Here is a 23,167-nt window from a genome sequence, read left to right on the forward strand (position 1 = left end):
AGTCACAGAGCTTCTCAGTTGGTACAAAAAAATAGAGCTGGAGTTCCCACTGTGGTGCAGTGGGTTAAGAATCTGCAGCAGCTCAGGTTGAGGCGAAGGTATGGGTCTGATCCCCAACCTGCTGTAGTGGGCTAAAGGACCCAGCGTTGCCGCAGTGGATTCCAGCCCTGGCCCAGGAACTTCCCTATGCCTCGGATGTGGCCAAAACAAAACTGAACCATCAAGCCACAAGAAGGCAGAGAGGAACCTCAAACGCGTCTTGCCAAGCAAAAGAAGCCAGTTTGAAAAGGCTACACATGGTGTGATTCCAAGCCAATAACACTCTGGAAAAGGAAAAACTACAGACTAAAAAGATCAGTGGTTGATGGGGATTAGAGTAGGAGGGATGAAGAGATAGAGCACAGGGGATTTGGGGGGCAGAGAAACTTTTTTTTATGGTATTATAACTTATGTCTATGATAAGTGGATGTATATCATTATACATTTGTTGAAATCCATAGAATGTAAAACTGATTTTTTTTTTTTTTTTTGCTGCGGCGGTGGGGGGGGGGCGCTCACCTGTGGCATGTGGAAGTTCCCTAGCCACACCACAGCAGTGATCCCACAGCAGTGATCCCACAGCAGTGATCCAAACCAGCACAGTGACAACACCAGATCCATAACAGAGTGAACCTTTTTTTTTTTTGGAAGTTTTTATTTTTTATTTTTGCTTTTTAGGGCTGCACTTGCAGCATATGGAACTTCCCAGGTTCAGGGTCAAATTGGAGATGCATCTGCTAGCCTATGCAACAGCTCACAGGAACACTAGATCCTTAACCCACTGAGCAGTATCAGGGATCAAACCCGAATCCTTATGGATACTAGCAGGGCTCATTTCCACTGAGCCACAGTGGGAACTCCTTTTTTTTTCTTTTGCAGCTGTACCTGTGGCACCTGGAAGTTCCCAAGCAAGGGATCAAATCTGAGCTTCCACAGTGACAACACAGGATTCTTCATCAGCAGAGCCACAGCAGGATCTCCAACAGAGTGAATCTTAATGTTAACTGTGGCCTTTACAATAATGCTTTGCAATTATTGTTAAGGGGAACAAATGTATCACATTAATGCCAGATGTTAATAACAGGGGAAACAGTGGTACAAGGGTGAAAGGATACATGGGAACTCTCTGTACTTTCACTTTTTTTGTAAACCTAAAACCACCCTAATAAACTCTACAAATTAATTTTAAAAAGCAAACACACACAGAGCCAGATCCTAGGAGGCATCAGGGTTAGTTTCTTGCCAGTTTGGAGGGAACTTCTGATGCTGCAGTAGCCAGAGTTATAGGCTCTGCAATGAAAAAGGTCTCCATTGGGCCACTTTCTCATCAGAGCCCCTGACAATGCCTTCATTCCCCTCCCTGTGCCTTCAGTTTCCTTATCTGTACAACGGGGACCATGATGACACTTCAGGAGGTGGCCAGATGTGTGAAGGGAGGTTATCCAGAATGCACTTGCCCATCAGCACACTAGGGGCGCTCCATCCCCACCGGCAATGGATCCTTCTCCATCCTCACACAGCATTTCAAAGGCTCCACCTTGCATCCCCTTGCACTGTGGGCATCCAAGGACAAACCCCCACATCAATGGTTCACCCCCCCAACCCCCACTGTTCCTTGGTGCTCCCTCCTAGAAAATACTTCATCATCGTAAGATTATCTTCCTCTGGTCCTTGAAGTGAAGACAAGATGAAGACAGACTGTCATTCTGAAGCAGGTGTTTGGCGGGGGGGGGGGGGGGGGGGAAGACACAACACAGTAGAAGATGGGAGCTCAATGTCCAAGGTTCAAATCCCAGCTCAGACAGCTACCCTCATAGACTCAGTGGCTCTACCCAGAGCCATGGCCATTCCCACTGGACCGAGAGGCATGTTTTTTGGGGTAGCAAAATGTGCCGCAACTCTCTGTTCTGGGCCATTCTGTGCACCTGCAGGAACCCCTAGACAGATTGGCTCTCCCTCTCCTGAGACCACCAATATCACCATGAGCCTACAGGAGGCCCTGGAGGCTGCAGGGAGGTAGCGAGGACACTAACTCATGTGCTCCCTGTCCTCTGAGGCCTTGCAGGTAGAACAGACAATAGGAGCTGTAAGAAAAGGCCAAGCGTGTTTGGCTCATGTCTGGCAACCGGGTGTTCCCCAGTGAGGGTCCTGCCTTCTGACACTCAGAAAGGGTTCTGTGCCACATGGGAACAAACGGTGAGTGACTGAGCTCCCAACAGGCACCAGACACTCTGCAGGTTTATTTCTTAAACTCAAGTAGGAAACAAAACCTTGGTGCTTGGAAAGGCCCATGTGAAACACCACAGGGTCACTTGCTACTGGCCTCAATGTTCGAGGAGCCGGACGGTGCTGCCAGAGGGAGGGACAGAGGGGCGAGCTGGGGAGCTGGCCCCAACAACGGGTGTCTGGGGTGAGTCATCAAGGAAGCCGATGGGGATGTCCGAGCTATCCTAGTGGGGTGGTCTCAGGATGTCACCAACCCAAAGATTCAAGCTATCACTAACAAGGCTGGCGGGGACATTCAACAGGCTGGAACCCCTGAGACCCGGAGAGACCATCTCAGATGCCACCCCTAGCCTGGACACTTAGCCCAACCCACTGCTGTCACTCCCATGGGTCCCATCAGCAGCCACACCAGCAGGGTCTCCACTGGGGTGAGCATCTGAGCAGCAGCCTGAGGCGCCAGCCAGCACCATCTTCAGGGCCCCTCCAGCAGGGGCTCCGTGGAGATGCCTGAACAGGGCCGTCTGTGTGGTGGTGGGGGGGGCAACATCCAAGCGGTCACAGTCAATTCCAGAAGTTTCTAGGGCATCAGGAAGGGGAGGCAAGGCAAGGGAGACCCACCAGGGACAGGAAGTGCAAAAGGCAACTGGCCTGGGAGATTTCCCGCTGATGTGCAGGTCCCCGGCTGAAGCAACCCTGCACCCCGGCTGGCCAGGCAGACCACTCCTCAGTTCAGCAAGGAGGATGGGGGACCTGCCTGGAGTTCACCCAGGACTACAAATCCTGGAATCCAGCCGCCTAGGGAAGCCTAGGGAGGCCTAGACTGGTGGGTCTTGCTAAGGCACAGCTGAGAGGGAGGTGGAGAGGCCTCATTCCAGGTTTACGACCCAATGGGGAGGCCCCTCGGAAGCTCTGAGGGCAGCCGGGCCCCCACAGGAACCGCGGCTTCCAGGAACTGTCTGTTCTGCTTTTGGCAGGGGAGGGGAGATGGGGGAGGAAGGTGAGGGCGGTCAAGGGCAGCAGGAAGGCCCAGAAGAAGGGAAAAGAGAGAGATACACACAGACACACACACACAGGAGCCCGAGGCGAGAGGTCGGTGAAGGTGGGAAACACAGGTTCCGCCTGGGATCCAGTTTCTCTGCGGCAGGACAGGGCAGGGCTGTCTGGCTCAAGCCCAACTCGCTGGCTGCGCCTGAGGGTTGTCTCTGGCGGGCAGAAGAGGAGCGTCAGAGGAAGAAGGCGCCCGAGCAGATGCGGGTGTAGACACTCTGATCCAGAGGCAGGTAGTGGCCCTGCTTCAGGTCCAGGAAGAAGAGCCGGTCCGAGGTCTGGCGTGGGTCAAAGCCCTCGTGCTGCAGCCTCGTCTTTTGAATCTTGAAGGTGCCTGTGTGGGTGGGGGTGGCAATGTGGGTGGGGTGAGGACTTGGCCAGGGGGCTTCCAGGAACCCCACCCACCCAAGTCACCATCCTCTCCTTCACCTCCAGGCCTCTGAACACCAGGAACATTCTTCCCCATTTTGCCTGCCGGATTCTCCCTCATCCTTTGAATCTCGGCTTCATGGCCCCTCCTCCAGAGAGGCCTCCCAGACCACTCCCATATGGCCTGAAACCAAACTTCGGTGCACTCCCTGCCTGGTCACATGTCCACCCCCACAAGACCGAGAAGGGCTGGGTCTGTCACACAGTAGGTCAAGGGTGAGCAAATGACAGGCCTTCTGAGCCACCTGATAGGCCAAATTCAGCCCACTATCCGAGGAAGCCACGCCCACTCATGTCCACACTGTTTACTGCTGTTTTTGCCCTACAACTGCAGAGGTGAATTATTGCTGCAGAGACTGTGGTCTGCAAAACTCAGCACATTTACTATCCGGGCCTTTAAGACAAAGTGTGATAATTAAAGAAGGGTGTCGTGGAGTTCCCTGGTGGCCTAGCAGGCTAAGGATCTGGCATTGTCACTACTGTGGTTCAGATTTCATTCCCAGCCTGGGAACTTCCCCATGTTGCCGGTGAAGCGAAAAAAGGCGGCAGAGGACGGGTGTGGGGGGGGGCGCTTGTGAAAGGCAGGCTAAGGGTTAGGATTGGTAGAAAAAAATCAAGACAGAATATCTGTGTGCTCTAGAATTGGGTAATTTGTTTTTTAAACCAAACTTCAAACACATACACCATAAGATTAAAAAAAGGGGAGAGGGCTTAAGTCTGTATCAGAACTAGAGGTTTTTGGAGCTCCTGTCATGGCGCAGTGGTTAACAAACCCTACTGGCATCCATAAGGACACGGGTTCGATTCCTGGCCTCGCTCAGTGGATTAAGGATCTGGCGTTGCCGTGGAGCTGTGGTGTAGGTTGCAGACGCGGCTCGGATCCCGCGTTGCTGTGGCTCTGGCATAGGCCAGCGGCCACAGCTCCAATTGGACCCCTAGCCTGGGAACCTCCATATGCTGCACCCAAGGGTGCAGCCCTGAAAAGACCAAAAAAAAACTAGAGGTTTCTTTTCATTCTTTCTTTTTTAAAATCTGCCTGGTATAATAGCACTTTATTTTTCCTTTTTCAGCCTCACCCGCAGCATATGCAAGTTCCCAGGCCAGCTGCATCTGCAACCGAGGCCACAGTACTGCTGTGGCGATGCCAGATCCTTAACTCACTGCATGTATCAGGCTGGGGATTGAACAGGCAACACCATACAGACGAACTGGATCATTAACTCACTGAGCCACGGGGGGGAGCTCCTTTTCAACAAAGAGCACCATGGACAAAGTTAACCGTTAGACTCCAAAAAAGAGATTTAGAATGTCCGAGACCGCTAGGGAATTGATATATAGACTATTACAGGGAACTTCCGACGATCACAATGAAAGACAGAGTTAACACAAAGGTGGGTGAAAGATACTAGTGGGTGATTTACAAAGGAGGAAACCCAAGAGGTGTGAGATGATTTGCTCAAATTTCCTAGTTATCAGGAAAATGCTAACAATGAAGACATGCACCAAACATTACAGGATGCCCAGTGGGAGTGGGAGTGAGGAATGAAAAGAATTAAGTATGTAAATAAAATGAGAAAGGCTTTGCCTGCGGTGCCGGCTGGCCGTGAACCATTACGTTTAACTCGCCATGGGGGGCTGAACCAAGACAAGTAAGTAAATGGTTGAGGGACTTAACAGACAGACAGAGGGACAGAGGGGCCCGCACCTGTGGTGTCCACCTGGGGCAGGAGGCGCAGGAAGATGGGCCGGGCGTAGGGGGCCAGTACCTTCTGCAGCTCCTGGTACAGCGCGTTGGGGCTCAGCTGGCCGTGAGGGTCTGCGATGGCTGCCATGCCTGCTTTGCCCTCTACTCCTGGGGACAGAAGTCTGGCTGAGACCACCACCCCTCGCCCCCACAGGGGACCAGATACACCCTCCAACAGTGGCCCCTGCTTCTGACCTCAAGTCCCTCCCACCTGGGAGAGCACTTACTGAAGCAGGGACCATTTTACTGAGTTTCTGCTGTACTCCTGAAAACCCTAACCCACAGCTGATATCATGATCCCACTTTCTTTCTTTTCTCTTTTTTTTTTCTCCTTCTGTTTAGGGCTGTACCTATAGCATATGGAGGTTCCCAGGCTAGGGGTCAAATTGGAGCTACAGCTGCTGGTCTATGCCACAGCCACAGCAACACCAGATCTGAGCCACATCCATGACCTACGCTGCAGCTTGAGGCAACGCCGGATGCTTAACTCATGAGCAAGGTCAGGGATGGAACCGGCATCTTCACAGACACTAGTTGGGTTCTTAACCTGCTGAGCCACAATGGGAACTCCTATGATCCCACTTTCTGGATGAGGAAAACTGAGGCTCGACATCAGGCATATTGATGTTGATGCATTATGACTCCAGATCCAGAGTACCATGTGCAGTTGTCCAGGTTGTGCACTGCTTTTTGTCCCGCATATGAGGGCACCTGTACCTCCAAGCCCCTTCTGGCGGGGCTCCTCTGAAACTGCCGTACCCTAGGACCACCCCCACAGCTTCAGCTTGCCTGGCACGGCCACCCCGTACACGGCCACATCTGTCTGGCCAAGCAGGCGACTCAGCACACCCTCCACCTCAGTGGTGGAGACATTCTCCCCACGCCAGCGGAAGGTGTCCCCGCTGCGGTCCCGGAAATACATGTAACCCAGTTCGTCCATCACCAGCACGTCACCTGGCAGAGGGGAGAAGAGGAGGTAAGAGGATGACCCGCCACCCCTACAGCCCACTCCCATGGTCTGCACACCTGATAGGTAGGCGCTATCACCCTTGCAGAAGACACTGTGGGCGATCTTCTTGCTGGTGGCGCTCTCGCTGATGTAGCCATCAAAGCGACGCAGAGGGTCCTGCTGGTTGATCTGGCCCACGAGGAGGCCGGGCTCCCCTGGGGAGGAGGCAGCACTCAGGCTGCGCTGGGTGGGTAGGAGGTGGGGGCCCCAGCTCCCCGGGGGACTGGGTGGGACCCTGCTCACCGGCCTGGCATGGGATGCAGAGGCCTTGGGCATCCCGCAGTAGCTCCATGGTGTCCTCGTTGACCTTCACCAGCCGGATGGGGTACACATGGGGCAGGATGCGGCTGTTGAAGCCACAAGCACCAACCTGGGATGGGACAAACTAGGTTGCTGAGGAGCCCCCGGGTGACATGGTGTCCTCCCGCCCCTATCTTGCCTGTCCTGCCCCAGGGCCTGGAATTAGCACCCCTAGTGTCACCCCAACTCAGTGACCTTGGATGACCTGAAAGAGGGGAGTAATAACTGCAGCACCTTCCCTAGGGCTCATGCCCCCTCCCCCACATTCCCAGCCTCCCCTGCAGTCAAGTGGAGACCCGCTGGCCAGCCACTACTTCCTGGTCCTTAAAACCCTCCATGCTGGGGACTTCCCGTTGTGGCGTAGCAGAAACGAATCCAACTAGTATCCATAAGGATGCAGGTTCGATCCCTGGCCTCGCTCAGTGGATTTAGGATCCAGTGTTGCCATGAGCTGTGGTGTAGGTTGCAGACACAGCTTGGATCCAAAGTTGCTGTGGCTGTGGTATAGGCTGGTAGTTGCAGCTCTGATTCGACCCCTAGCCTGGGTACTTCTATATGCTGTGGGTGTGGACCTAAAAGGCAAAAACAAAACAAAACAAAACAAAACAAAAAACAAACCCTCCATGCTGGCTGGAAGTAGATGCATGGAGTGACCCTAAAGCCATGTCAGGACACTGGCAGAGCTTCTGCCTGCTGCCCACTGCATGTCACCCTGCCTGGCTCAGTTCTATGAGCAGAAATGCCTGACTAATGGGTTAGTGCCACTTCCCAAGCTCGGGTATGTTTGTTAGAGCAGCACCCTGTGCTAGTATGGTCAGAATGTCCTCTGGGGCTGTCCATTCAACACATGTGATTGGTGGAGGTGGTGCCTGGTCCTCAGGTGCTAGGGATTCAGGAGCGAGATACAGAAAAGAATCTCTGACCCTGGGTGTTGGCATTCTTCTCATTTTTTTTTTTTTTTTTTTTTTTTGTCTTTTTGCTATTTCTTGGGCCGCTCCCGCGGCATATGGAGGTTCCCAAGCTAGGGGTCAAATTGGAGCTGTAGCCGCCGGCCTACGCCAGAGCCACAGCAACGCGGGATCCGAGCCACGTCTGCAGCCCACAGCTCACCGCAACACCGGATCGTTAACCCACTGAGCAAGGGCAGGGATCGAACCCGCAACCTCATGGTTCCTAGTCGGATTCGTTAACCACTGCGCCACGATAGGAACTCCCTTTTCTTTTTTTTTTTTTAATATTTTTTTTTTTATTTTTAGGGCTGCACTTGCAGCACATGGAAGTTCCCAGGCTAGGGGTCGAATTGGAGCTGCAGCTGCCAGCCTACACCACAGCCATAGCAACACCAGATCCAAGCTGCATCTTCGACCTACACCACAGCTTTCAGCAACACCAGATCCTTAACCCACTAAGCAAGGCCAGGGATCAAACCTGAGTCCTCATGGATACTGGCCGGGTTTGTAACCTGCTGCGCCACAACGGGAACTGCAATTAGTATCCGTTTTTATCTCCATTCTGCCCTTGCAGGACCCTCCTCTCTTATCAAGCCCTTCCCACCCAAAGTCAAGAACAGAAAATGAGAAGGGGAGTTCCCATTGGGGCTCAGCAGGTTAAGGACCCGACATAGTGTCTGTGGGGATGTGGGTTTGATCCCTGGCCTCACTCAGTGGGTTATGGATCCAGCATTGGTATGAGCTGCAGTATAGGTTGCAGATGCAGCTTGGCTCTGGTGTTGCTGTGGCTGTGGTGTAGGCTGGCAGCTCTAATTTGACCCCTAGCCTGGGAACTTCCATATGCCATGGGCATGGCAGGCAGGCAGGCAAGCAAGCAAGCAAGAAAAAATCACTAATCATAAAAGCATCTGTTTGCAGAGAGCCTATTTGGAGGGGTGTTGTGGTGAGCTCAGGATGCTGGGTGGTTACAACAAACCTAATGAGCTGTTATCTCCATTTACTCATGAGGAAATAGAGACCTAAGGAGCCTGAGTGACTTTCCCTGTAAGAGGAGATCAGAACTTCCTTCCTGGCCCTGGATCCCCCAGAGCCCTGAGCTCCCTGCCACCTCTACCGCTAGAAATTGAGGCTCAGAAAGGCTGAGGCACTTGCCCAGGGCACACAGCCATGCTTGAACTCAAGGGCAAGAGTCACAAGTCTGGGCGCACCGGAGAAAGGCCTCCGGAGAGGCTGGCTGAGTGTCCCACCACAGTTCAGGCTGTTTTATGGCGACACAGGCCAGCCAGGTCGAGGTAGCAGTGATCCCTGAACCCTGACACCAGCCCAGCCTCCCCCCGCCAGCGCCCACCTTCCCATCCATGTTGGCGATGCTACAGTTGCACTCGGTGGCCCCGTAGAACTCGCCGATCTGGCGCACGCCAAAGCGCTCGGTGAACTCCTCCCATATGGCCGGCCGCAGCCCGTTGCCCACGGCCAGGCGCACACGGTGCTGCCCTTCTGCCTCCCGCACGGGCTGCTTCAGCAGGTAGCGGCAGATCTCCCCGATGTACTGGACCACCTAGGGGATGGGAAGTGAGCCGTGGGCGCCTGTGCCACCAAGGCAGAGGGAACTTGCTGAGGGTGGAGGTTCCCCCAGACCCAGGGACCTTCCCCCTCTAACCAGGGCGCTAGGAACAAAATGGCCTTAAAGAAGATGATAGCAAGGAAACAGCCCAAGCCATTTACACCTATCCATTCGCTGTCCCCAAGGCACTTCCTAAATGAATGGATGTATCGCAACCCCCACACCCCTCTGCTGTCCCTCAGCACCATGCTGCTTCCTGGGGACACCCCGTGTATGGCGCAGGCAGGCAGGAAGGTAGGATGCAGTGTTGACACTCCACAGGGCAACCCTCAGCCCAGAGCCGAGGTGTTTTATGCTGTCCCCCAGAATCCCAACCATCTGAGCTCAGGTCAGGATGCCTAGTGATCTGACCCTGGGGTGGGACCACTCTCAGGAACATGTTCTTCTCTGCCTCCCTGAAGTCACAGCAGGGACCCAGCCCTGGCCACCCATGTAGTCACCTCCTCACCTCCTCAAAGGGCTCCACCCCCTGGGGTCACCTTCCAGATACCCCGGGTGTCCTTGAGTCATCTCTACATCAGCTTCTGAATGATTACCCTCCCCATTTTACAGATGGAGAAACTGAGGCTCACGGATAGTAAAAAAAAACAAAAAAAAAAACAAAACAAAAACAAAAACAAAAAACAAAAAAACAAAACCACCCAGGCTAAAAATGTCATAAAATTTGATTTGAATCTGGCCATCCTGGCTCCAAAGCCTCAACACAGACACATGTTCAGAATTAACCACCAGGGCAATCATTACAGCTTCAAAGTACTCACAAGATAATGTAAAAATATGACCTGTGATGAACTCCATCTGGCCCCGCCACCTTCAATGCCTCCTCTCCCTCCAACTCCTGTGCTCACTTGGCTCTGCCACATGGGTCCCCTCCTCGAGGACCTTGCATGGACTGTGCCCTCTGCTGGGAGCACCCTGCCACCAGATGCATCAGGTCTCAAATGTCACATATTTCCCTGATAAATATCTGAGGAATACAAGGGTGCCTAGCACTCACCACCTGCCAAGTACAGAGATCATCTGTTTAGTCCTCCCAACACTCCATGTTGGAGATGAAGTCACTGAGACCCAGAGAGGGCACACAGGTGGTCCAAGATCACCAGCTGCTGACCAGGAGGCAAGCCCAGGGCAAGGCTAGATCAGAAACCCATGATGGTTCTTTTCTCTCTGCCCCCAGCTCCCTTGTGTGCCTGGGGTATAGCTCAGCCCACACCATCTCCAGGACAGACCCAGGGACCTTGGGTCATACAGCTTAGCCAGTCTGTCCAGTCCATCACTAGCCACTGATTGGTTCAAGAATAGGCAGATGACCAGAGATTGGCCAATGAGAATCAGCTCTGGGACTTTTTAATGGACTAGTGGGAAGACAGCCTCTTTCTCAACTGGAGCTGCTGGGAACCCTCCTGGAGAAGCAGATATGGGGAGGAAACCACCCACTGAGAAAAGAAGAAAATAAGAGAAAGATGAAAGTGAACAAGAAATGAAGAGAGAGAGAGTGAGAACGAGGCCCTCCTTGATCAAGCTGTGCCTGAAGGCTGTCCACCATTTGGCTTCCTAAGTTCCATAAGCTAATAAATACCTTTCCTCAAGAAAGCCAGAATTTAAGTTAGGGCTGGGTTTTGGTTTTATCTGTCAACTGACTCAGTCCTGCCTAAACACAGAGCTGCCCTCCAGACCATCACAGGTAGTCCCAGCCACACTCTGAGCAGTTCACAACTGTCCCCTTCAGAAATTAGGTTGGGGAAGGGACAATCAGCCACAACTGAGGCAGCTGAGGGTGATAATGATGTCCCTGTGGCTCTAAGGCCACATCTATATACTGAGAGCCAAACAGATGATCTTTACTCAGCCTGGACCCTTAGACAGACTCAGAGCTGAAGGGCAGGCAACAGATGCCCCATGCCGTGACCTCCAGCATGCAGGGGCCAGAAGCTGGGAGTGAGGTGTCAACCTGGGACTCCTGCTACCACTCCCAAGTCAGGGTGACCTCAGGCATTGAATGTGCACACCCAAGTGGGTATGGGGAGTCAAGGTGTGCACACTCAGGCTCCGTGGACAATGATGGCTACTTGCCTATCGGCTGCCCATCTACCTGCTTTATGGAGCTCAGAGAGCAGAGCTCTATATTATAGCCTGCTGCCTCCCACAAGGACAGCAAGGCAGCTGACCTGGGCCAGTGCCTACTGCTGCAGATAAACAGCCAAGAAGCGGAGTTCCCATCATGGTGCAGTGGTTAACGAATCCGACTAGGAACCATGAGGTTGCGGGTTCAATCCCTGGCCTTGCTCGATGGGTTAAGGATCCGGCATTGCCGTGACCTATGGTGTAGGTTGCAGACCCGGCTCGGATCCCACATTGCTGTGGCTCTGGCGTAGGCTGGTGGCTACAGCTCCAATTGGACCCCTAGCCTGGGAACCTCCATGTGCTGCGGGAGCGGCCCTAGAAAAGGCAAAAAGACAAAAACAACAACAACAACAAGAAAAAACAGCCAAGAAGCTTCCCCCGTTCTACAGCCATGGGATTTCTGAACCCAAATGCGTGCTCTCAGTCTTCTCAGCATCTTTATTAAACTTGATCCTTTCTTTTTCCCCAATAACAGTAATTTATTATAACACGAATAAAGTTGTGAACTAAAGGCACCACAAAGTAATTGTGAAGTGAGACTTTTCTTTAACTTCCACATTAAACTAGCCTAGCATATACAATTATCCTGCTTTAAAGTGAGCTGTATTTTTCTTAATGTAGAAAATAAAAAGTACAGGGAGTTTTAGAATAATACATGAGTAACTTGGTTTTGCCTCCAACAACATTCAAGGTTATACAGCAATTAAAAACAGGAAACTTTTTTTTTTTTTTTTTGGCTTTTTTAGGGCTGCACCTGCGGCATATGGAGGTTTCCAGGCTAAGGGTCCAATCAGAGCTGTAGCCGCTGGCCTACACCACAGCCACAGCTACGCAGGATCCGAGCCGCATCCTCGACCCACACCACAGCTCATGGCAACGCTGGATCCTTAACCCACTGAGTGAGGCCAGGGATTGAACCTGTGTCCTCATGGATGCTAGTGAGATTCGTTAATCACTGAGCCATGACAGGAACTCCCAAAATATGAGACTCATAAAATTAATTAATATCAAATTATCTCAAATATATACATAAAATTGTCAAAAATAATAGATCACAATTTTTATATTTTTTATTTTGATCCTGTTATTAAACTTGACCTTTGAGAATTCCACCCTCTACTCCTTAAAAGAGCCCCTCAGCGCCCTTTCTTGGTGATAGAAATCCCCCTTCAAGGAATTGGAATGAACTTTGGGGAGCCCTGAGACAGTGAATGAAACCTGATGCAACGCAGCACGTCAAGGGCAAAGAGAGGGGCCGCCAGACACCAGAGACCTCTCTGCAGAGGATGTGAAACCGCCCACAAGGAACTCTTGCCCAAAAAAGCGGAACTTGAAGCAACTGAATATCTAGAGCAATGGTTCTCAATCAAAGTCAAGACACTTGACAAAGTCTAGACAGATTTTTTTTTTTTGGTCTGTCTTTTTAGGGGCACATCCGCAGCATATGGAAGTTCCTAGGTTAGGGGTCAAATTGGAGCTGTAGTTGCCAGCCTACACCACAGCTACAGCAATGCCAAATCTGAGCCACATCTGCAAGCTACACCACAGCTCATGGTAACGCCAGGTCCACAACCCACTGAGGGGGCCAAGGATGGATACTAGTCAGCTTCATTACCACTGAGCCATGATGGGAATGCCCTAGACACATTTTTAATTGTCACAGTTGCAAGTGTGGGGTACAAGTGGTATCCACTGATTTTAGGGCAGAAATGCTGTTAAATATCTGAGAGTGCATAGGACAGCCCCCACCAAGGAGAAAGATCCGGCTCCAAATACCCACAGTGCTGTGGTTGAGAAATGCTGTGCTTCTGCTATGGAGAACAGTATAAAGATCCCTTCAAAAAATAGAGGCGTTCCTGTGCCCTAGCTGGTTGAGGATCCAGCACTGTCAATGCTGTGGCTCAGTCACTGCAGTGGCGTGGGTTCAATCCCTGGCCCAGGAAATTCTGCATGCTGTGGTTGCTGCCCAACCCCCCCCAAAAAAAAATTTTAAATGGAGTTACCATATGATCCTATGATCCCACTTGTGGGCATATATCCAGAGAATACTCTAATTCAAAAAGATACATAGGAGTTCCCGTCGTGGCTCAGTGGTTAACAAATCTGCCTAGGAACCATGAGGTTGCAGGTTCGATCCCTGGCCTTTCTCAGCAGGTTAAGGATCCAGCGTTGCCATGAGCTGTGGTGTAGGTCACAGAGGCTGTTCAGATCTGGCGTTGCTGTGGCTCTGGTGTAGGCTTGTGGCTACAGCTCTGATTGGACCCCCCGGCCTGGGAACCTCCATATGCCGCAGGTGTGGCCCTAGAAAAACACAGAAAGACAAAACACACACACACACACACACACACACACACAAAAAAAAAAACACAAAAAAAAACTTAAAAAAAAAAAAACCAAAAAGATACATACACCCCAAGGTTCGTAGCAGCACTATTTACAATAGCCAGGATGTGAAAGCAACCTAAATGTCCATCAATAGAGGAATCGATAAAGAAGATGTGGTCTATATACGCAATGGAATACTACTCAGCCATAAAAAAGAATGAAATAATGCCTTTTCCAACAACTAGGATGGTCCTAGCGATTATCCTAAGTGAAATAAGCCAGACAGAAAAAGACAACATATGGTATCACTTATATGTGGAATCTAAAAAAACATGAACATATTACAAAACAGAAATACACTCACAGACATAGAAAACAAACTTATACTTACCAAAGGGGATAGCGAGGGTTGGGAGAGGAGATAATTTAGGAGTTTGGGATTAACAATATACACACTACTATACATAAAATAAACAAGGACTGTTGTGGCTCAGCAGTAACAAACCCGACTAGGATCTTTGGGGATGTGGGTTCGATCCCTGGCCTTGCTGAGTGGGTTAAGGATCTGGAGTTACCGTGAGCTGTGGCATAGGTTGCAGACACAGCTTGGATCCTGTGTTGCTGTGGCTGTGGTGTTGGCCAGCAGCTGTAGCTCCAGTTCGACCCCTAGCCTGGGAACCTCCATATGCGTCAGGTGTGACCTTCAAAAGCAAAAAAAAAAAAAAAAAAAAAGAAAGAAAGAAAGAAAGGAAGGAAGGAAGGAAGGGAGGGAGAAAGGAAGGAAGGAAGAAAGAAAACAACAAGGACTGGAGTTCCCATCGTGGCTCAGTGGTAAAAAACCTGACTAGAATACATGAAGATGTGGGTTCGATCCCTGCCTCGCTCTGGCATTGGGTTAAGGATCTGGCATTGTTGTGAGCTGTGGTGTAGGTTACAGACTCAGCTCGGATCCTACATTGCTGTGGCTGTACTGGAGACCAGGAGCTATAGCTCTGATTTGACCCTTAGCCTGGGAACTTTAAAGTGCTTCAGGTGTGGCCCTAAAAAGCAAAAAAAAAAAAAGGACCTACTGTATAGCACAGGGAATGATATCTTGTAATAACCTATAATGGAAAAGAATCTGAAAAAGAATATACAGATTTAGATATGTATGTGTAACTGGACCACTTTGGTGCATACCTGCAACTAACACAACACTGTAAATTAACTATACCTCAATTTTTTAAATTTTAATTTGTTTTTCTTTTTAGGGCTTCACCTGCGGCATATGAAGGTTCCCAGGCTAGGGGTCAAATCAGAGTTGCAGGTGCTGGCCTACAACACAGCCATGGCAACGCCAGATCCCAACTGCATCTGCGATCTACATTGCAGCTTGCAGCAACGCCAAATCCTTGACCTAATCAAGGGGTTGATCTTGCATCTTCAAGGACACTATGCTGGGTTCTTAACCTGCTGAACCACAACGGGAACTCCGATTTTTTTTTTTTTTTGTCCTTTTAGGGCCACTCCCGAAGCAGGCACATGGAGGTTCCTAGGCTAGGGATCTAATCAGAGCTGTAGCTGCCAGCCTACACCACAGCCACATTAATGTGGGATCCAAACTGTGTCTGCAACTTACACCACAGCTCACGGCAACACCGGATCCTTAACCCACTGAGCGAAGTCAGGGATTGAACCCGCAACCTCAGGGTTCCTAGTTGGATTTGTTTCTGCTGCACCACAAGAGGAATTCCCTAATTTTTTTTTTTCAGAGGCTAAAAAAAAAAAAAAAAAAAAAAAAAGGAGAAAAGAAAAGAAACAGGTACAGGAAGTACTAGGGAGGGAAGAGCATACCAAGGGACCTCTCAGCAATACCCACACTGGGAAAACACTACAGGCAAACTCCATTTCTTCAATAAATAAATTAGAAGAGGTGGGGAGGAGTGAGGGAGAGACCAGGGGCACCTACAGATGAAAGGATTCTTATAAGAAACATAAACCAGTTGCAACGTGTGGGTCTTATCTTAAAACTGATGTTTTAGGAGTTCCTATTGTGGCTCAGCAGGTTAAGAACCCAACTAGTATCCATGAGGATGTGGGTTCAATCCCTGGCCTCTCTCAGTGAGTTAAAGATCTGGCATTGCCATGAGCTGTGATGTAGGTCGCAGACTCGGTTCAGATCCCACGTTGCTGTGGCTGTGGTGTAGGCCGGCAGCTGCAGCTCCAATTAGACTCCTGGCCTGGGAACCTCCGTATGCCACAGGTGCGGCCTAAAAGAACAAAAATACAAAAAAAAAAAAAATACACATAACATAAAATTTACCATTTTAGCCATATTTTTTTGGCTGCATCTGCAGCATGAGGAAGTTCCCAGACCAGGTACCAAACCTCCACCACAGCAGCAACTCAAGCCACTGCAGTGACAATGCCGGATACCCAACCCACTGCACCACAAGAGAATTCAGCCATTTTTACAGCTCAGTGGTATTAAATACATTCACATTTATAAACAGCCATCACCACCATCCATTCCCATAACTCTTTTAATATTAATAATCTGAAACTCAGTTCCCGTCGTGGCGCAGTGGTTAATGAATACGACTAGGAACCATGAGGTTGTGGGTTCGATCCCTGGCCTCACTCAGTGGGTTAAGGATCCGGCGTTGCTGTGAGCTGTGGTGTAGGTTGCAGACGCGGCTCGGATCCCAAGTTGCTGTGGCTCTGGTGTAGGCTGGCGGCTACAGCTTCGATTGGACCCCTAGCCTGGGAACCTCCATATGCCACAGGAGCGGCCCAAGAAAATGGCAAAAAGACCAAAAATAATAATAATAATCTGAAACTCTATACATGGTAAACACCAACTCCTTTTTCTCCCCTTCCCCACCTCCTGGCAACCACCATCCTACTTTCTGTCTATGACTTTAGCTACTCTAAGTACTTAATACAAGTGGAATCATGCCATATTTGTCTCTTTATTTTTGCTTTTTGCTTTTTAGGGCCACACCCATGGCATATGGAAGTTCCCAGGCTAGGGGTTGAATCAGAGCTGCAGCTGCCAGTCTACGACACAGCCACAGCAACGCAAGATCTGAGCTGCATCTGTTCACTGCAAAGCTGGATCCTTAACCCCCTGAGCAAGGCCAGGGATCAAACCCTCGTCCTCATGGATACTAGCCGGGTTCGTTTCCAATGAGCCATAAAGGGAACTCCCCATTGGTCTTTTTTGATTGGCTTATTTCATTTAGCATAATATCCTCAACATTTACCTGTGTTATATAGCATGTGTCAGAATTTCCTCCCCCCCCCCTTTTTTTTTTTTCTTTTTTTGCTATTTCTTGGGCCACTGCCGCGGCATATGGAGGTTCCCAGGCTAGGGGTCCAATCGGAGCTGTAGCTGCCAGCCTACGCCAGAGCCACAGCAACGAGGGATCCAAGCCACGTCTGCAACCTACACCACAGCTCACCAGAACGCAGGATCGTCAATCCACTGAGCAAGGTCAGGGACCGAACCCACAACCTCATGGTTCCCAGTCGGATTTGTCAACCACTGCGCCACGACGGGAACTCCCAGAATTTCCTTCCTTTTTAAGGCTGAATGATATTCCATTGTATGGAGATGGACACTTGGGTTGCTTGCATGTTTTATCTAGGGTGAATAATCTGCTATGAACAGGCATGTTCAAACATCTCTTTGAGACCCAGCTTTCAAATCTTTTGTTTTAAAAACAGTCCTCATCAGACACAAAAAAACCACACAGAGATCCCATTTACAAGAAATGTCCAAAACAGACAAATCCATAGACAGAAAGTCAATTTGTGGTTGCCAGGAGCTCAGGGAGGGAGCGTGGGGAGTGACTGCCAATGGGGGCAGGGTTTCCTTTTAGGGTGATGGCAATGTTCTGGAAGTAGACAGAGGTGATGGTTGCACAACCCTATGACTGTACTAATTGCCACTGAACTGTCCCTTTTAAAATGGCTAATCTGGAGTTCCCGTCATGGCGCAGTGGTTAACAAATCTGACTAGGAACCATGAGGTTGTAGGTTCCATCCCTGGCCTTGCTCAGTGGGTTAAGGATCTGGCGTTGCCGTGAGCTGTGGTGTAGGTCGAAGAAGCAGCTCGGATCCTGTGTTGCTGTGGCTCTGGCGGAGGCTGGTGGCCACAGCTCCGATTCGACCCCTAGCCTGGGAACCTCCATATGCCGTGGGAGCGGCCCTAGAAAAGGCAAAAAGACTAAATAAATAAATAATAAAATGGCTAATCTTATGTGAATTTTCACCTCAATTCAAAAAAAAAGTCCTCGGATTTCCATTTGGGCTCAGCAGTAACGAACCTAACTAATATCCATGAGGATGCGGGTTCGATCCCTGGCCTCGCTGGGTGGGTTAAGGATCCAGCATTGCCACGAGATGCAGTGTAGGTTGCAGACACGGCTTGGGTCTGGCGTTGCTGTGGCTGTGGGGTAGGCCAGCAAATACAGCTCCAATTCAACCCCTAGCCTGGGAGCCTCCATAAGCTGCAGGGGCAGCCCTAAAGAGACAAAAAACAAACAAACAAAACAGTCCTTATCTTTCAGAGGTTTTACTATATGCAGGAAACACACTGCTGCCTGGGGCTGCTTCACAACACAGAAGGAGGGATGTGGGGTGGGGGGTGGACAGGACAGGGTATTTGATGGCCTCTGGAGTCAAGTGACAGGTACCTGGGAACCCCCTAAACTCTTCTGTCCACATTTATGTGTATCTGCAACTCTCAATAATGAAGTTAATAAAATGGACTGTTTTATATTTCAAAATTCAAATTAGCAAGTTTCTCAAAGACCCCTCCCCCCAAGCAGAACATAAAATCCTCAAAAGTAGAACAGGGCACAGTCATCATGCTGAAGGCTCCTTCAGGATGCCCAGCCCAGAGCCCCCACCGTGCCCACCTGTGTGATCCAGGCAAGTGGCTGAACCTCTCCAGGCCCCACCTGCACAAGGTGGGGTCAGCATCTGCCCATGTGCCAGACCCTGAACACACTCCCTCTTCTCCCTTCCTCACTCCTTCTCTGTCCTGAAGGGAGGTTCTAGCACCTCTATTTCCAGCCCCATCACAGCATTGAAACTCTCAGCCTGGGGTCCTCTCACTGTGGAGAGGAGAGGAAGGGACTTGTCTCAACTTTTACCTGTTCTGCAGGGCAGTGGATGCCCTCCACCTCTGCCTCATGTTTACCCCAGTGCGATGCCCCCAGTCTTGTGGCCTTAACCAGTCCAGGGTGGTGACAGCACTCAACCCCCTGCCACCACCAGCAGGGAAGACCTTCCCAGCACAGAGCATAAAGAAGGCAGTTCCTCTAGGAGCTCAGGCAATCTGTGTCCCATCCCAGCTGCATCAGAAGCCTCAGTTTCCCCACCTGCAAAATGGATATGACGCCTTTGCCGCTTCCAAGTAACTGTAAAGATCCAGTGAGTTTAGCCTCGGGCTAGACACGGAGCCTGAGGCACTGATTCATCCGTCCAGCCCCACCACGTCCCTGGGAGGCAGCCTTTCAGAGCCACAGGGGTGGGCGGGTGGGCGGAGCACAGGAGGGGCGAGAGGGGGCGGGGTCTGACCGTGCAGTTGTACTTGACACAGTCCTCCCAGAAGCGGCTGGCTGAAAACTTCTTGCGGAGGACCACCGTCAGCCCGTAGATGAGACACTGACCCACGCCCACGATGTTCCCTGCAGAGAGTGGACTCGATGAGGGGGGGTCCCCAGGGCCCCGCCCCCTGCCCCACCCGAGCTGCCCCTTGCTACCTGCCGAGTGATACAGGGGCAGGCAGTCATAGATCACGTCTGTTGCCTGCATGCGGTAGGAGTGGTGGCCGAATGCCGCGATGCGGTAGTACCTGTGGGGGCAAGGGGTGCAGGGGCTGGGACCCATCTCCCTGAAAAAAGCATGGAAGGGATGGGTACGTGCTGGGAACTAGGGACACAGCAAGGAGCGAAGCTGAGCCAGCCCAGCTCAGAGGGGCCTTACAGGCTGGCCAGAGAGGGACATGCAACAAAAAAAGAAAATGGTGCTAGGTGCCATGAGGGATATAATAAGGCAAAGAGACAGAGAGAAGCTGAAAGGGACACAGCCAGGGAGGTTGGGGTAGCCTTTTTGGGGAGGTGACCCACAAGCCAAGACAGGGCAAGAGGGAGCTGTGGGGCACACTAGGGAAGGGCACGCAGGTGGAGGGCAGAACACATGCAAAGGTCCTGAGATCAGAAGGGGTCTGGCCAGTTTTAGAAAGTGGGAGGGCCGGAGGAAGGAGGGAGTAAGAGGTAGAGAGGAAGAAAATGACATCAGAGAAGTGGCAGGGGCCAGGCAACGCAGATGTGGCTTTTATTATCAGGGCCAAGGTGGGTATTGGGAGGTCTGGCACAGGGGAGGCTTGATTTAGGATTTTAAACCCTCCTATGGCCACTGAGGAGAGGAGGGCTATTGGGGCAGAAGTTGGGGGGGGGTTGAGGAGGGGCAGCACTGTGTCCTGAGGTGGGCTGTGGGTTTTACTGAGTTGGGATCAAGATGCCCACAAGACCCCAACAGGAGCCGGAGGCGGGGTGGTGATCAGGCGGGACAGATGATCTGTAGTCCTTCCGCACTGGGGACAACACCCACGGGCCCCACACCTGCTGTGCACGACGATAGCAGCCTTGGGCAGCCCCGTGGTCCCTGACGTGTAGATGTAGAAGAGTCGATCTGAGAGAGAGAGTCAAGTGTTGGGACCAGAGGCTGGGGTGGGTGGGAGGAGGGGACAGGGTGGGATTCAGCAGAGGGACCCCCCACACCAGCTCACCATCCATGCCCTTGCCAGGGGGCTGTGCCAGGGGGGCTGTGGAGGTCTCCTTCAGCAGCGGATCCAGGAGCTGGGTGTCCGGCAAGAGGCCCTCAGGCCTCGAGTCTCCAGAACAGAACTTGACCAGGCTCTTGCCCAGCTGTCCGCTCACCTCGGCCACCGCTGAGGCCCGAAACATATGCCACGGTCAAGGATGGACAGGTCCCTTCCCACAGCCTGGGGGGGGCACCGTCTCCCTGCCCCCACCAAGAAAATGCCCGCCCCCAGCCTCACCCACTGCCAGCTCCTCTCCGAAGACCAGGGCCTTGGCGCCCGAGGTGCCCAGGCAGAAGGTCAGGGGCTCCCGCCGCAGGTTAATATTGAGCAGAGCGGCCTCCATGCCCGCCTTGGCCAGGCCCAGCCACAGCCCCACAAACTCAGGCCGGCCCTCCAGGAAGATAGCCACCACATCACCCGGCACAAAGCCCAGCTGGCGGAAGAGGTTGGCCACAGCATTGGAGTAGGCATCCAGCTGTGCGAAGGTCCAGCATGCGCCGCTGCCAGCGTCCACCAGCGCCAGGTGCTCAGGCTGCTGCCGTGCCACCGCTTGGAAGATCTGCGGGATGGTGTGGCGGGCGCGCTGGTGCCGCCGCAGCTCTAGGCGCACACGGATCAACACGGAGAGGCCGCTGGGAGAGGGGATGAGGGGTTGGTGTCACTGGGCATCCAGCCCGGCTTCTGGGAGACCTCCTGGAGCCTCAGCATCCCCACATGGAGAAAGCAGAGGGAAAGGTCCCCCTACCTCCCAGAGTGGCGAGGGTTCCCTGAAGACCCTTGGGTTGCTGAGCTCTAGGGGACTAAGGACAAAGGGCCATTTACCAACCAGCCCGGAAATAGGCGGGTTCTCAGAGCTGGCCAGACCATGCCATGTAATTGAGTCACCCCAACCTCCTTTACCCCAGCTTGCTCAGTGACCCTGAAGGAGCCAGGGCCCAGTCCTTCATTTCTCCTCCCTGGGATGTCCCCAGCACCCCGTGTGGACCTGCCACTGGCTCCAGCCTGGATGCCTCATGCTCCACTCCACAACCAGGCTGTGGGGTCCATCTGTGAGCTGGGTGACTGTCCCACTCCCAAGTTACTCGGCAGCACTAGGCACCCGTGGGAGGAGCTGCCTCTGCCCCAGGCAGGGCCAGGGGACAGGCTAGCAAGAGGCCCTGATGGCAGATGACTTGTTCCCCCATCCCCCTCAGCTAGTAGCTCTAAGGGGACCAGGGGAGCCAGGGGAAAGTAGAAGCCCAGTAAAAGGAGCCAGGTTCCTGAATGACCCTGTGGAGATGAGCAGCAGTCACGGATGCCATGCTTTCAGATGAGTGAGAAATGAACTTGTGTGGTTTTAAGCAAACAAATCGCTTTCGATCACAGAACTAAGAAATCCAGAATTTCTCAGTGTACGAGCTCAAGAAACAAGTGTTCTCCTGGCTTTCTTTGGCTTCCTACCCTGCCACCCAGAGCCCCTGGCTCTGAGAGGTTAGTAACCTTGTGCTGGATTAAGCCAATGACAAGTAGGGGCCTGTTTGTTACAGCAGCTTGCTCTGCCAATATAAGTGGTCCTGACTCCACCCCCTCTTTAGGCTTCATCTGGCACCAGCATCTGGCACTGTGTCCCACCAGCTCTGGCATCAAATTGGTTATGAAATCCATCCTCTGCACCCCCGCTGCCTCCTCTGTGCTTCCTTGATTCTCTGCAATAGCTTCCACACCCCTGGACTCAACATGTCCACTGCAGACAGATAAAAATATTTTATATCTTTTTTTTTTTTTTTGTCTTTTTAGGGCCACACCCATGGCATATGGAAGTTCCCAGGCTAGGGGTCGAGTAGGAGTTGTAGCTGCCAGCCTCCACCATAGCCATAGATAGCAACACAGGGTCCAAGCCGCGTCTGTGACCTACACCACAGCTCACAGCAATGCCGGATCCTTAACCCACTAAACAAGGCCAGGGATCGAACCATCGTCCTCATGGATGCTAGTCAGACTCATTTCCACTGAGCCACAATGGGAACTCCTGTTCCATATCTTGATGGCGGTGGTTACCTGCATGTGGTACCCCAAATCCCAACTGTACACTTAGAACAGGTGCATTTTATGATATATAAATTACACCTCAAAAATCACCCTTGAAGACAGAGCAGATTAGTGGTTGCTCGGGGCTGGGGGTATGGGAAGTGACTGCTAATAGGAACAGCGTTTCCTTTTGGGGTGAGGGACTTTTTCTGGATAGAGCTGATGGTTGCACCACACTGTGAATGTACTCGATGGTAAATCTTACATGCATTTTACTACAACAAATTCTTATATGCATGAATGAAACTCACAAAGATCATCTGTGGCACAGTTTAAAAAAGCAAATCCTTGCCTTCTAGAGATAAACTCTGGAAAACTAACAGATAAAAAGATATGCCACTGAGATTTAGACAGAGGAGGAAGTGGGTGGAGATAAGGAAACAAGCTTATGAAGATCATGGAGACTGGGGGATGGTCACATGGGTTTATTACCCAAAGGCTCCCACTTTTTTTTCTTTTTCCTTTT

At 51.6% G+C, this 23,167-nt stretch overlaps 1 protein-coding gene across 32 annotated transcripts in view; it reads right to left on the reverse strand.

Moving 5' to 3' along the window:
• Positions 1-673: 673 nt before the first annotated feature.
• Positions 674-23,167, reverse strand: part of SLC27A1 (solute carrier family 27 member 1) — a 32,485-nt gene continuing 9,991 nt past the window's right edge. For 8 of the 32 annotated variants that reach the window (XM_085006175.1, XM_085006280.1, XM_085006211.1 and 5 more), the window contains 11 exons: positions 20,872-21,266; positions 20,599-20,760; positions 20,432-20,501; positions 19,571-19,662; positions 19,386-19,495; positions 9,093-9,302; positions 6,738-6,864; positions 6,512-6,649; positions 6,275-6,439; positions 5,447-5,593; positions 674-3,646 (listed from right to left, as the gene is read on the reverse strand). In XM_085006175.1, the coding sequence (XP_084862301.1) occupies positions 3,489-3,646; positions 5,447-5,593; positions 6,275-6,439; positions 6,512-6,649; positions 6,738-6,864; positions 9,093-9,302; positions 19,386-19,495; positions 19,571-19,662; positions 20,432-20,501; positions 20,599-20,760; positions 20,872-21,266 (1,774 nt within the window). In that variant the 3' untranslated portion in view covers positions 674-3,488. 32 annotated transcript variants of the gene reach the window in all.

Source organism: Sus scrofa, chromosome 2 (assembly GCF_054392235.1).
Source record: "Sus scrofa isolate SSC_HxYL_T2T_F1_AM1 chromosome 2, Sscrofa_HxYL_maternal_Yorkshire_Landrace_v2.0, whole genome shotgun sequence".
NCBI lineage: Eukaryota > Metazoa > Chordata > Mammalia > Artiodactyla > Suidae > Sus > Sus scrofa.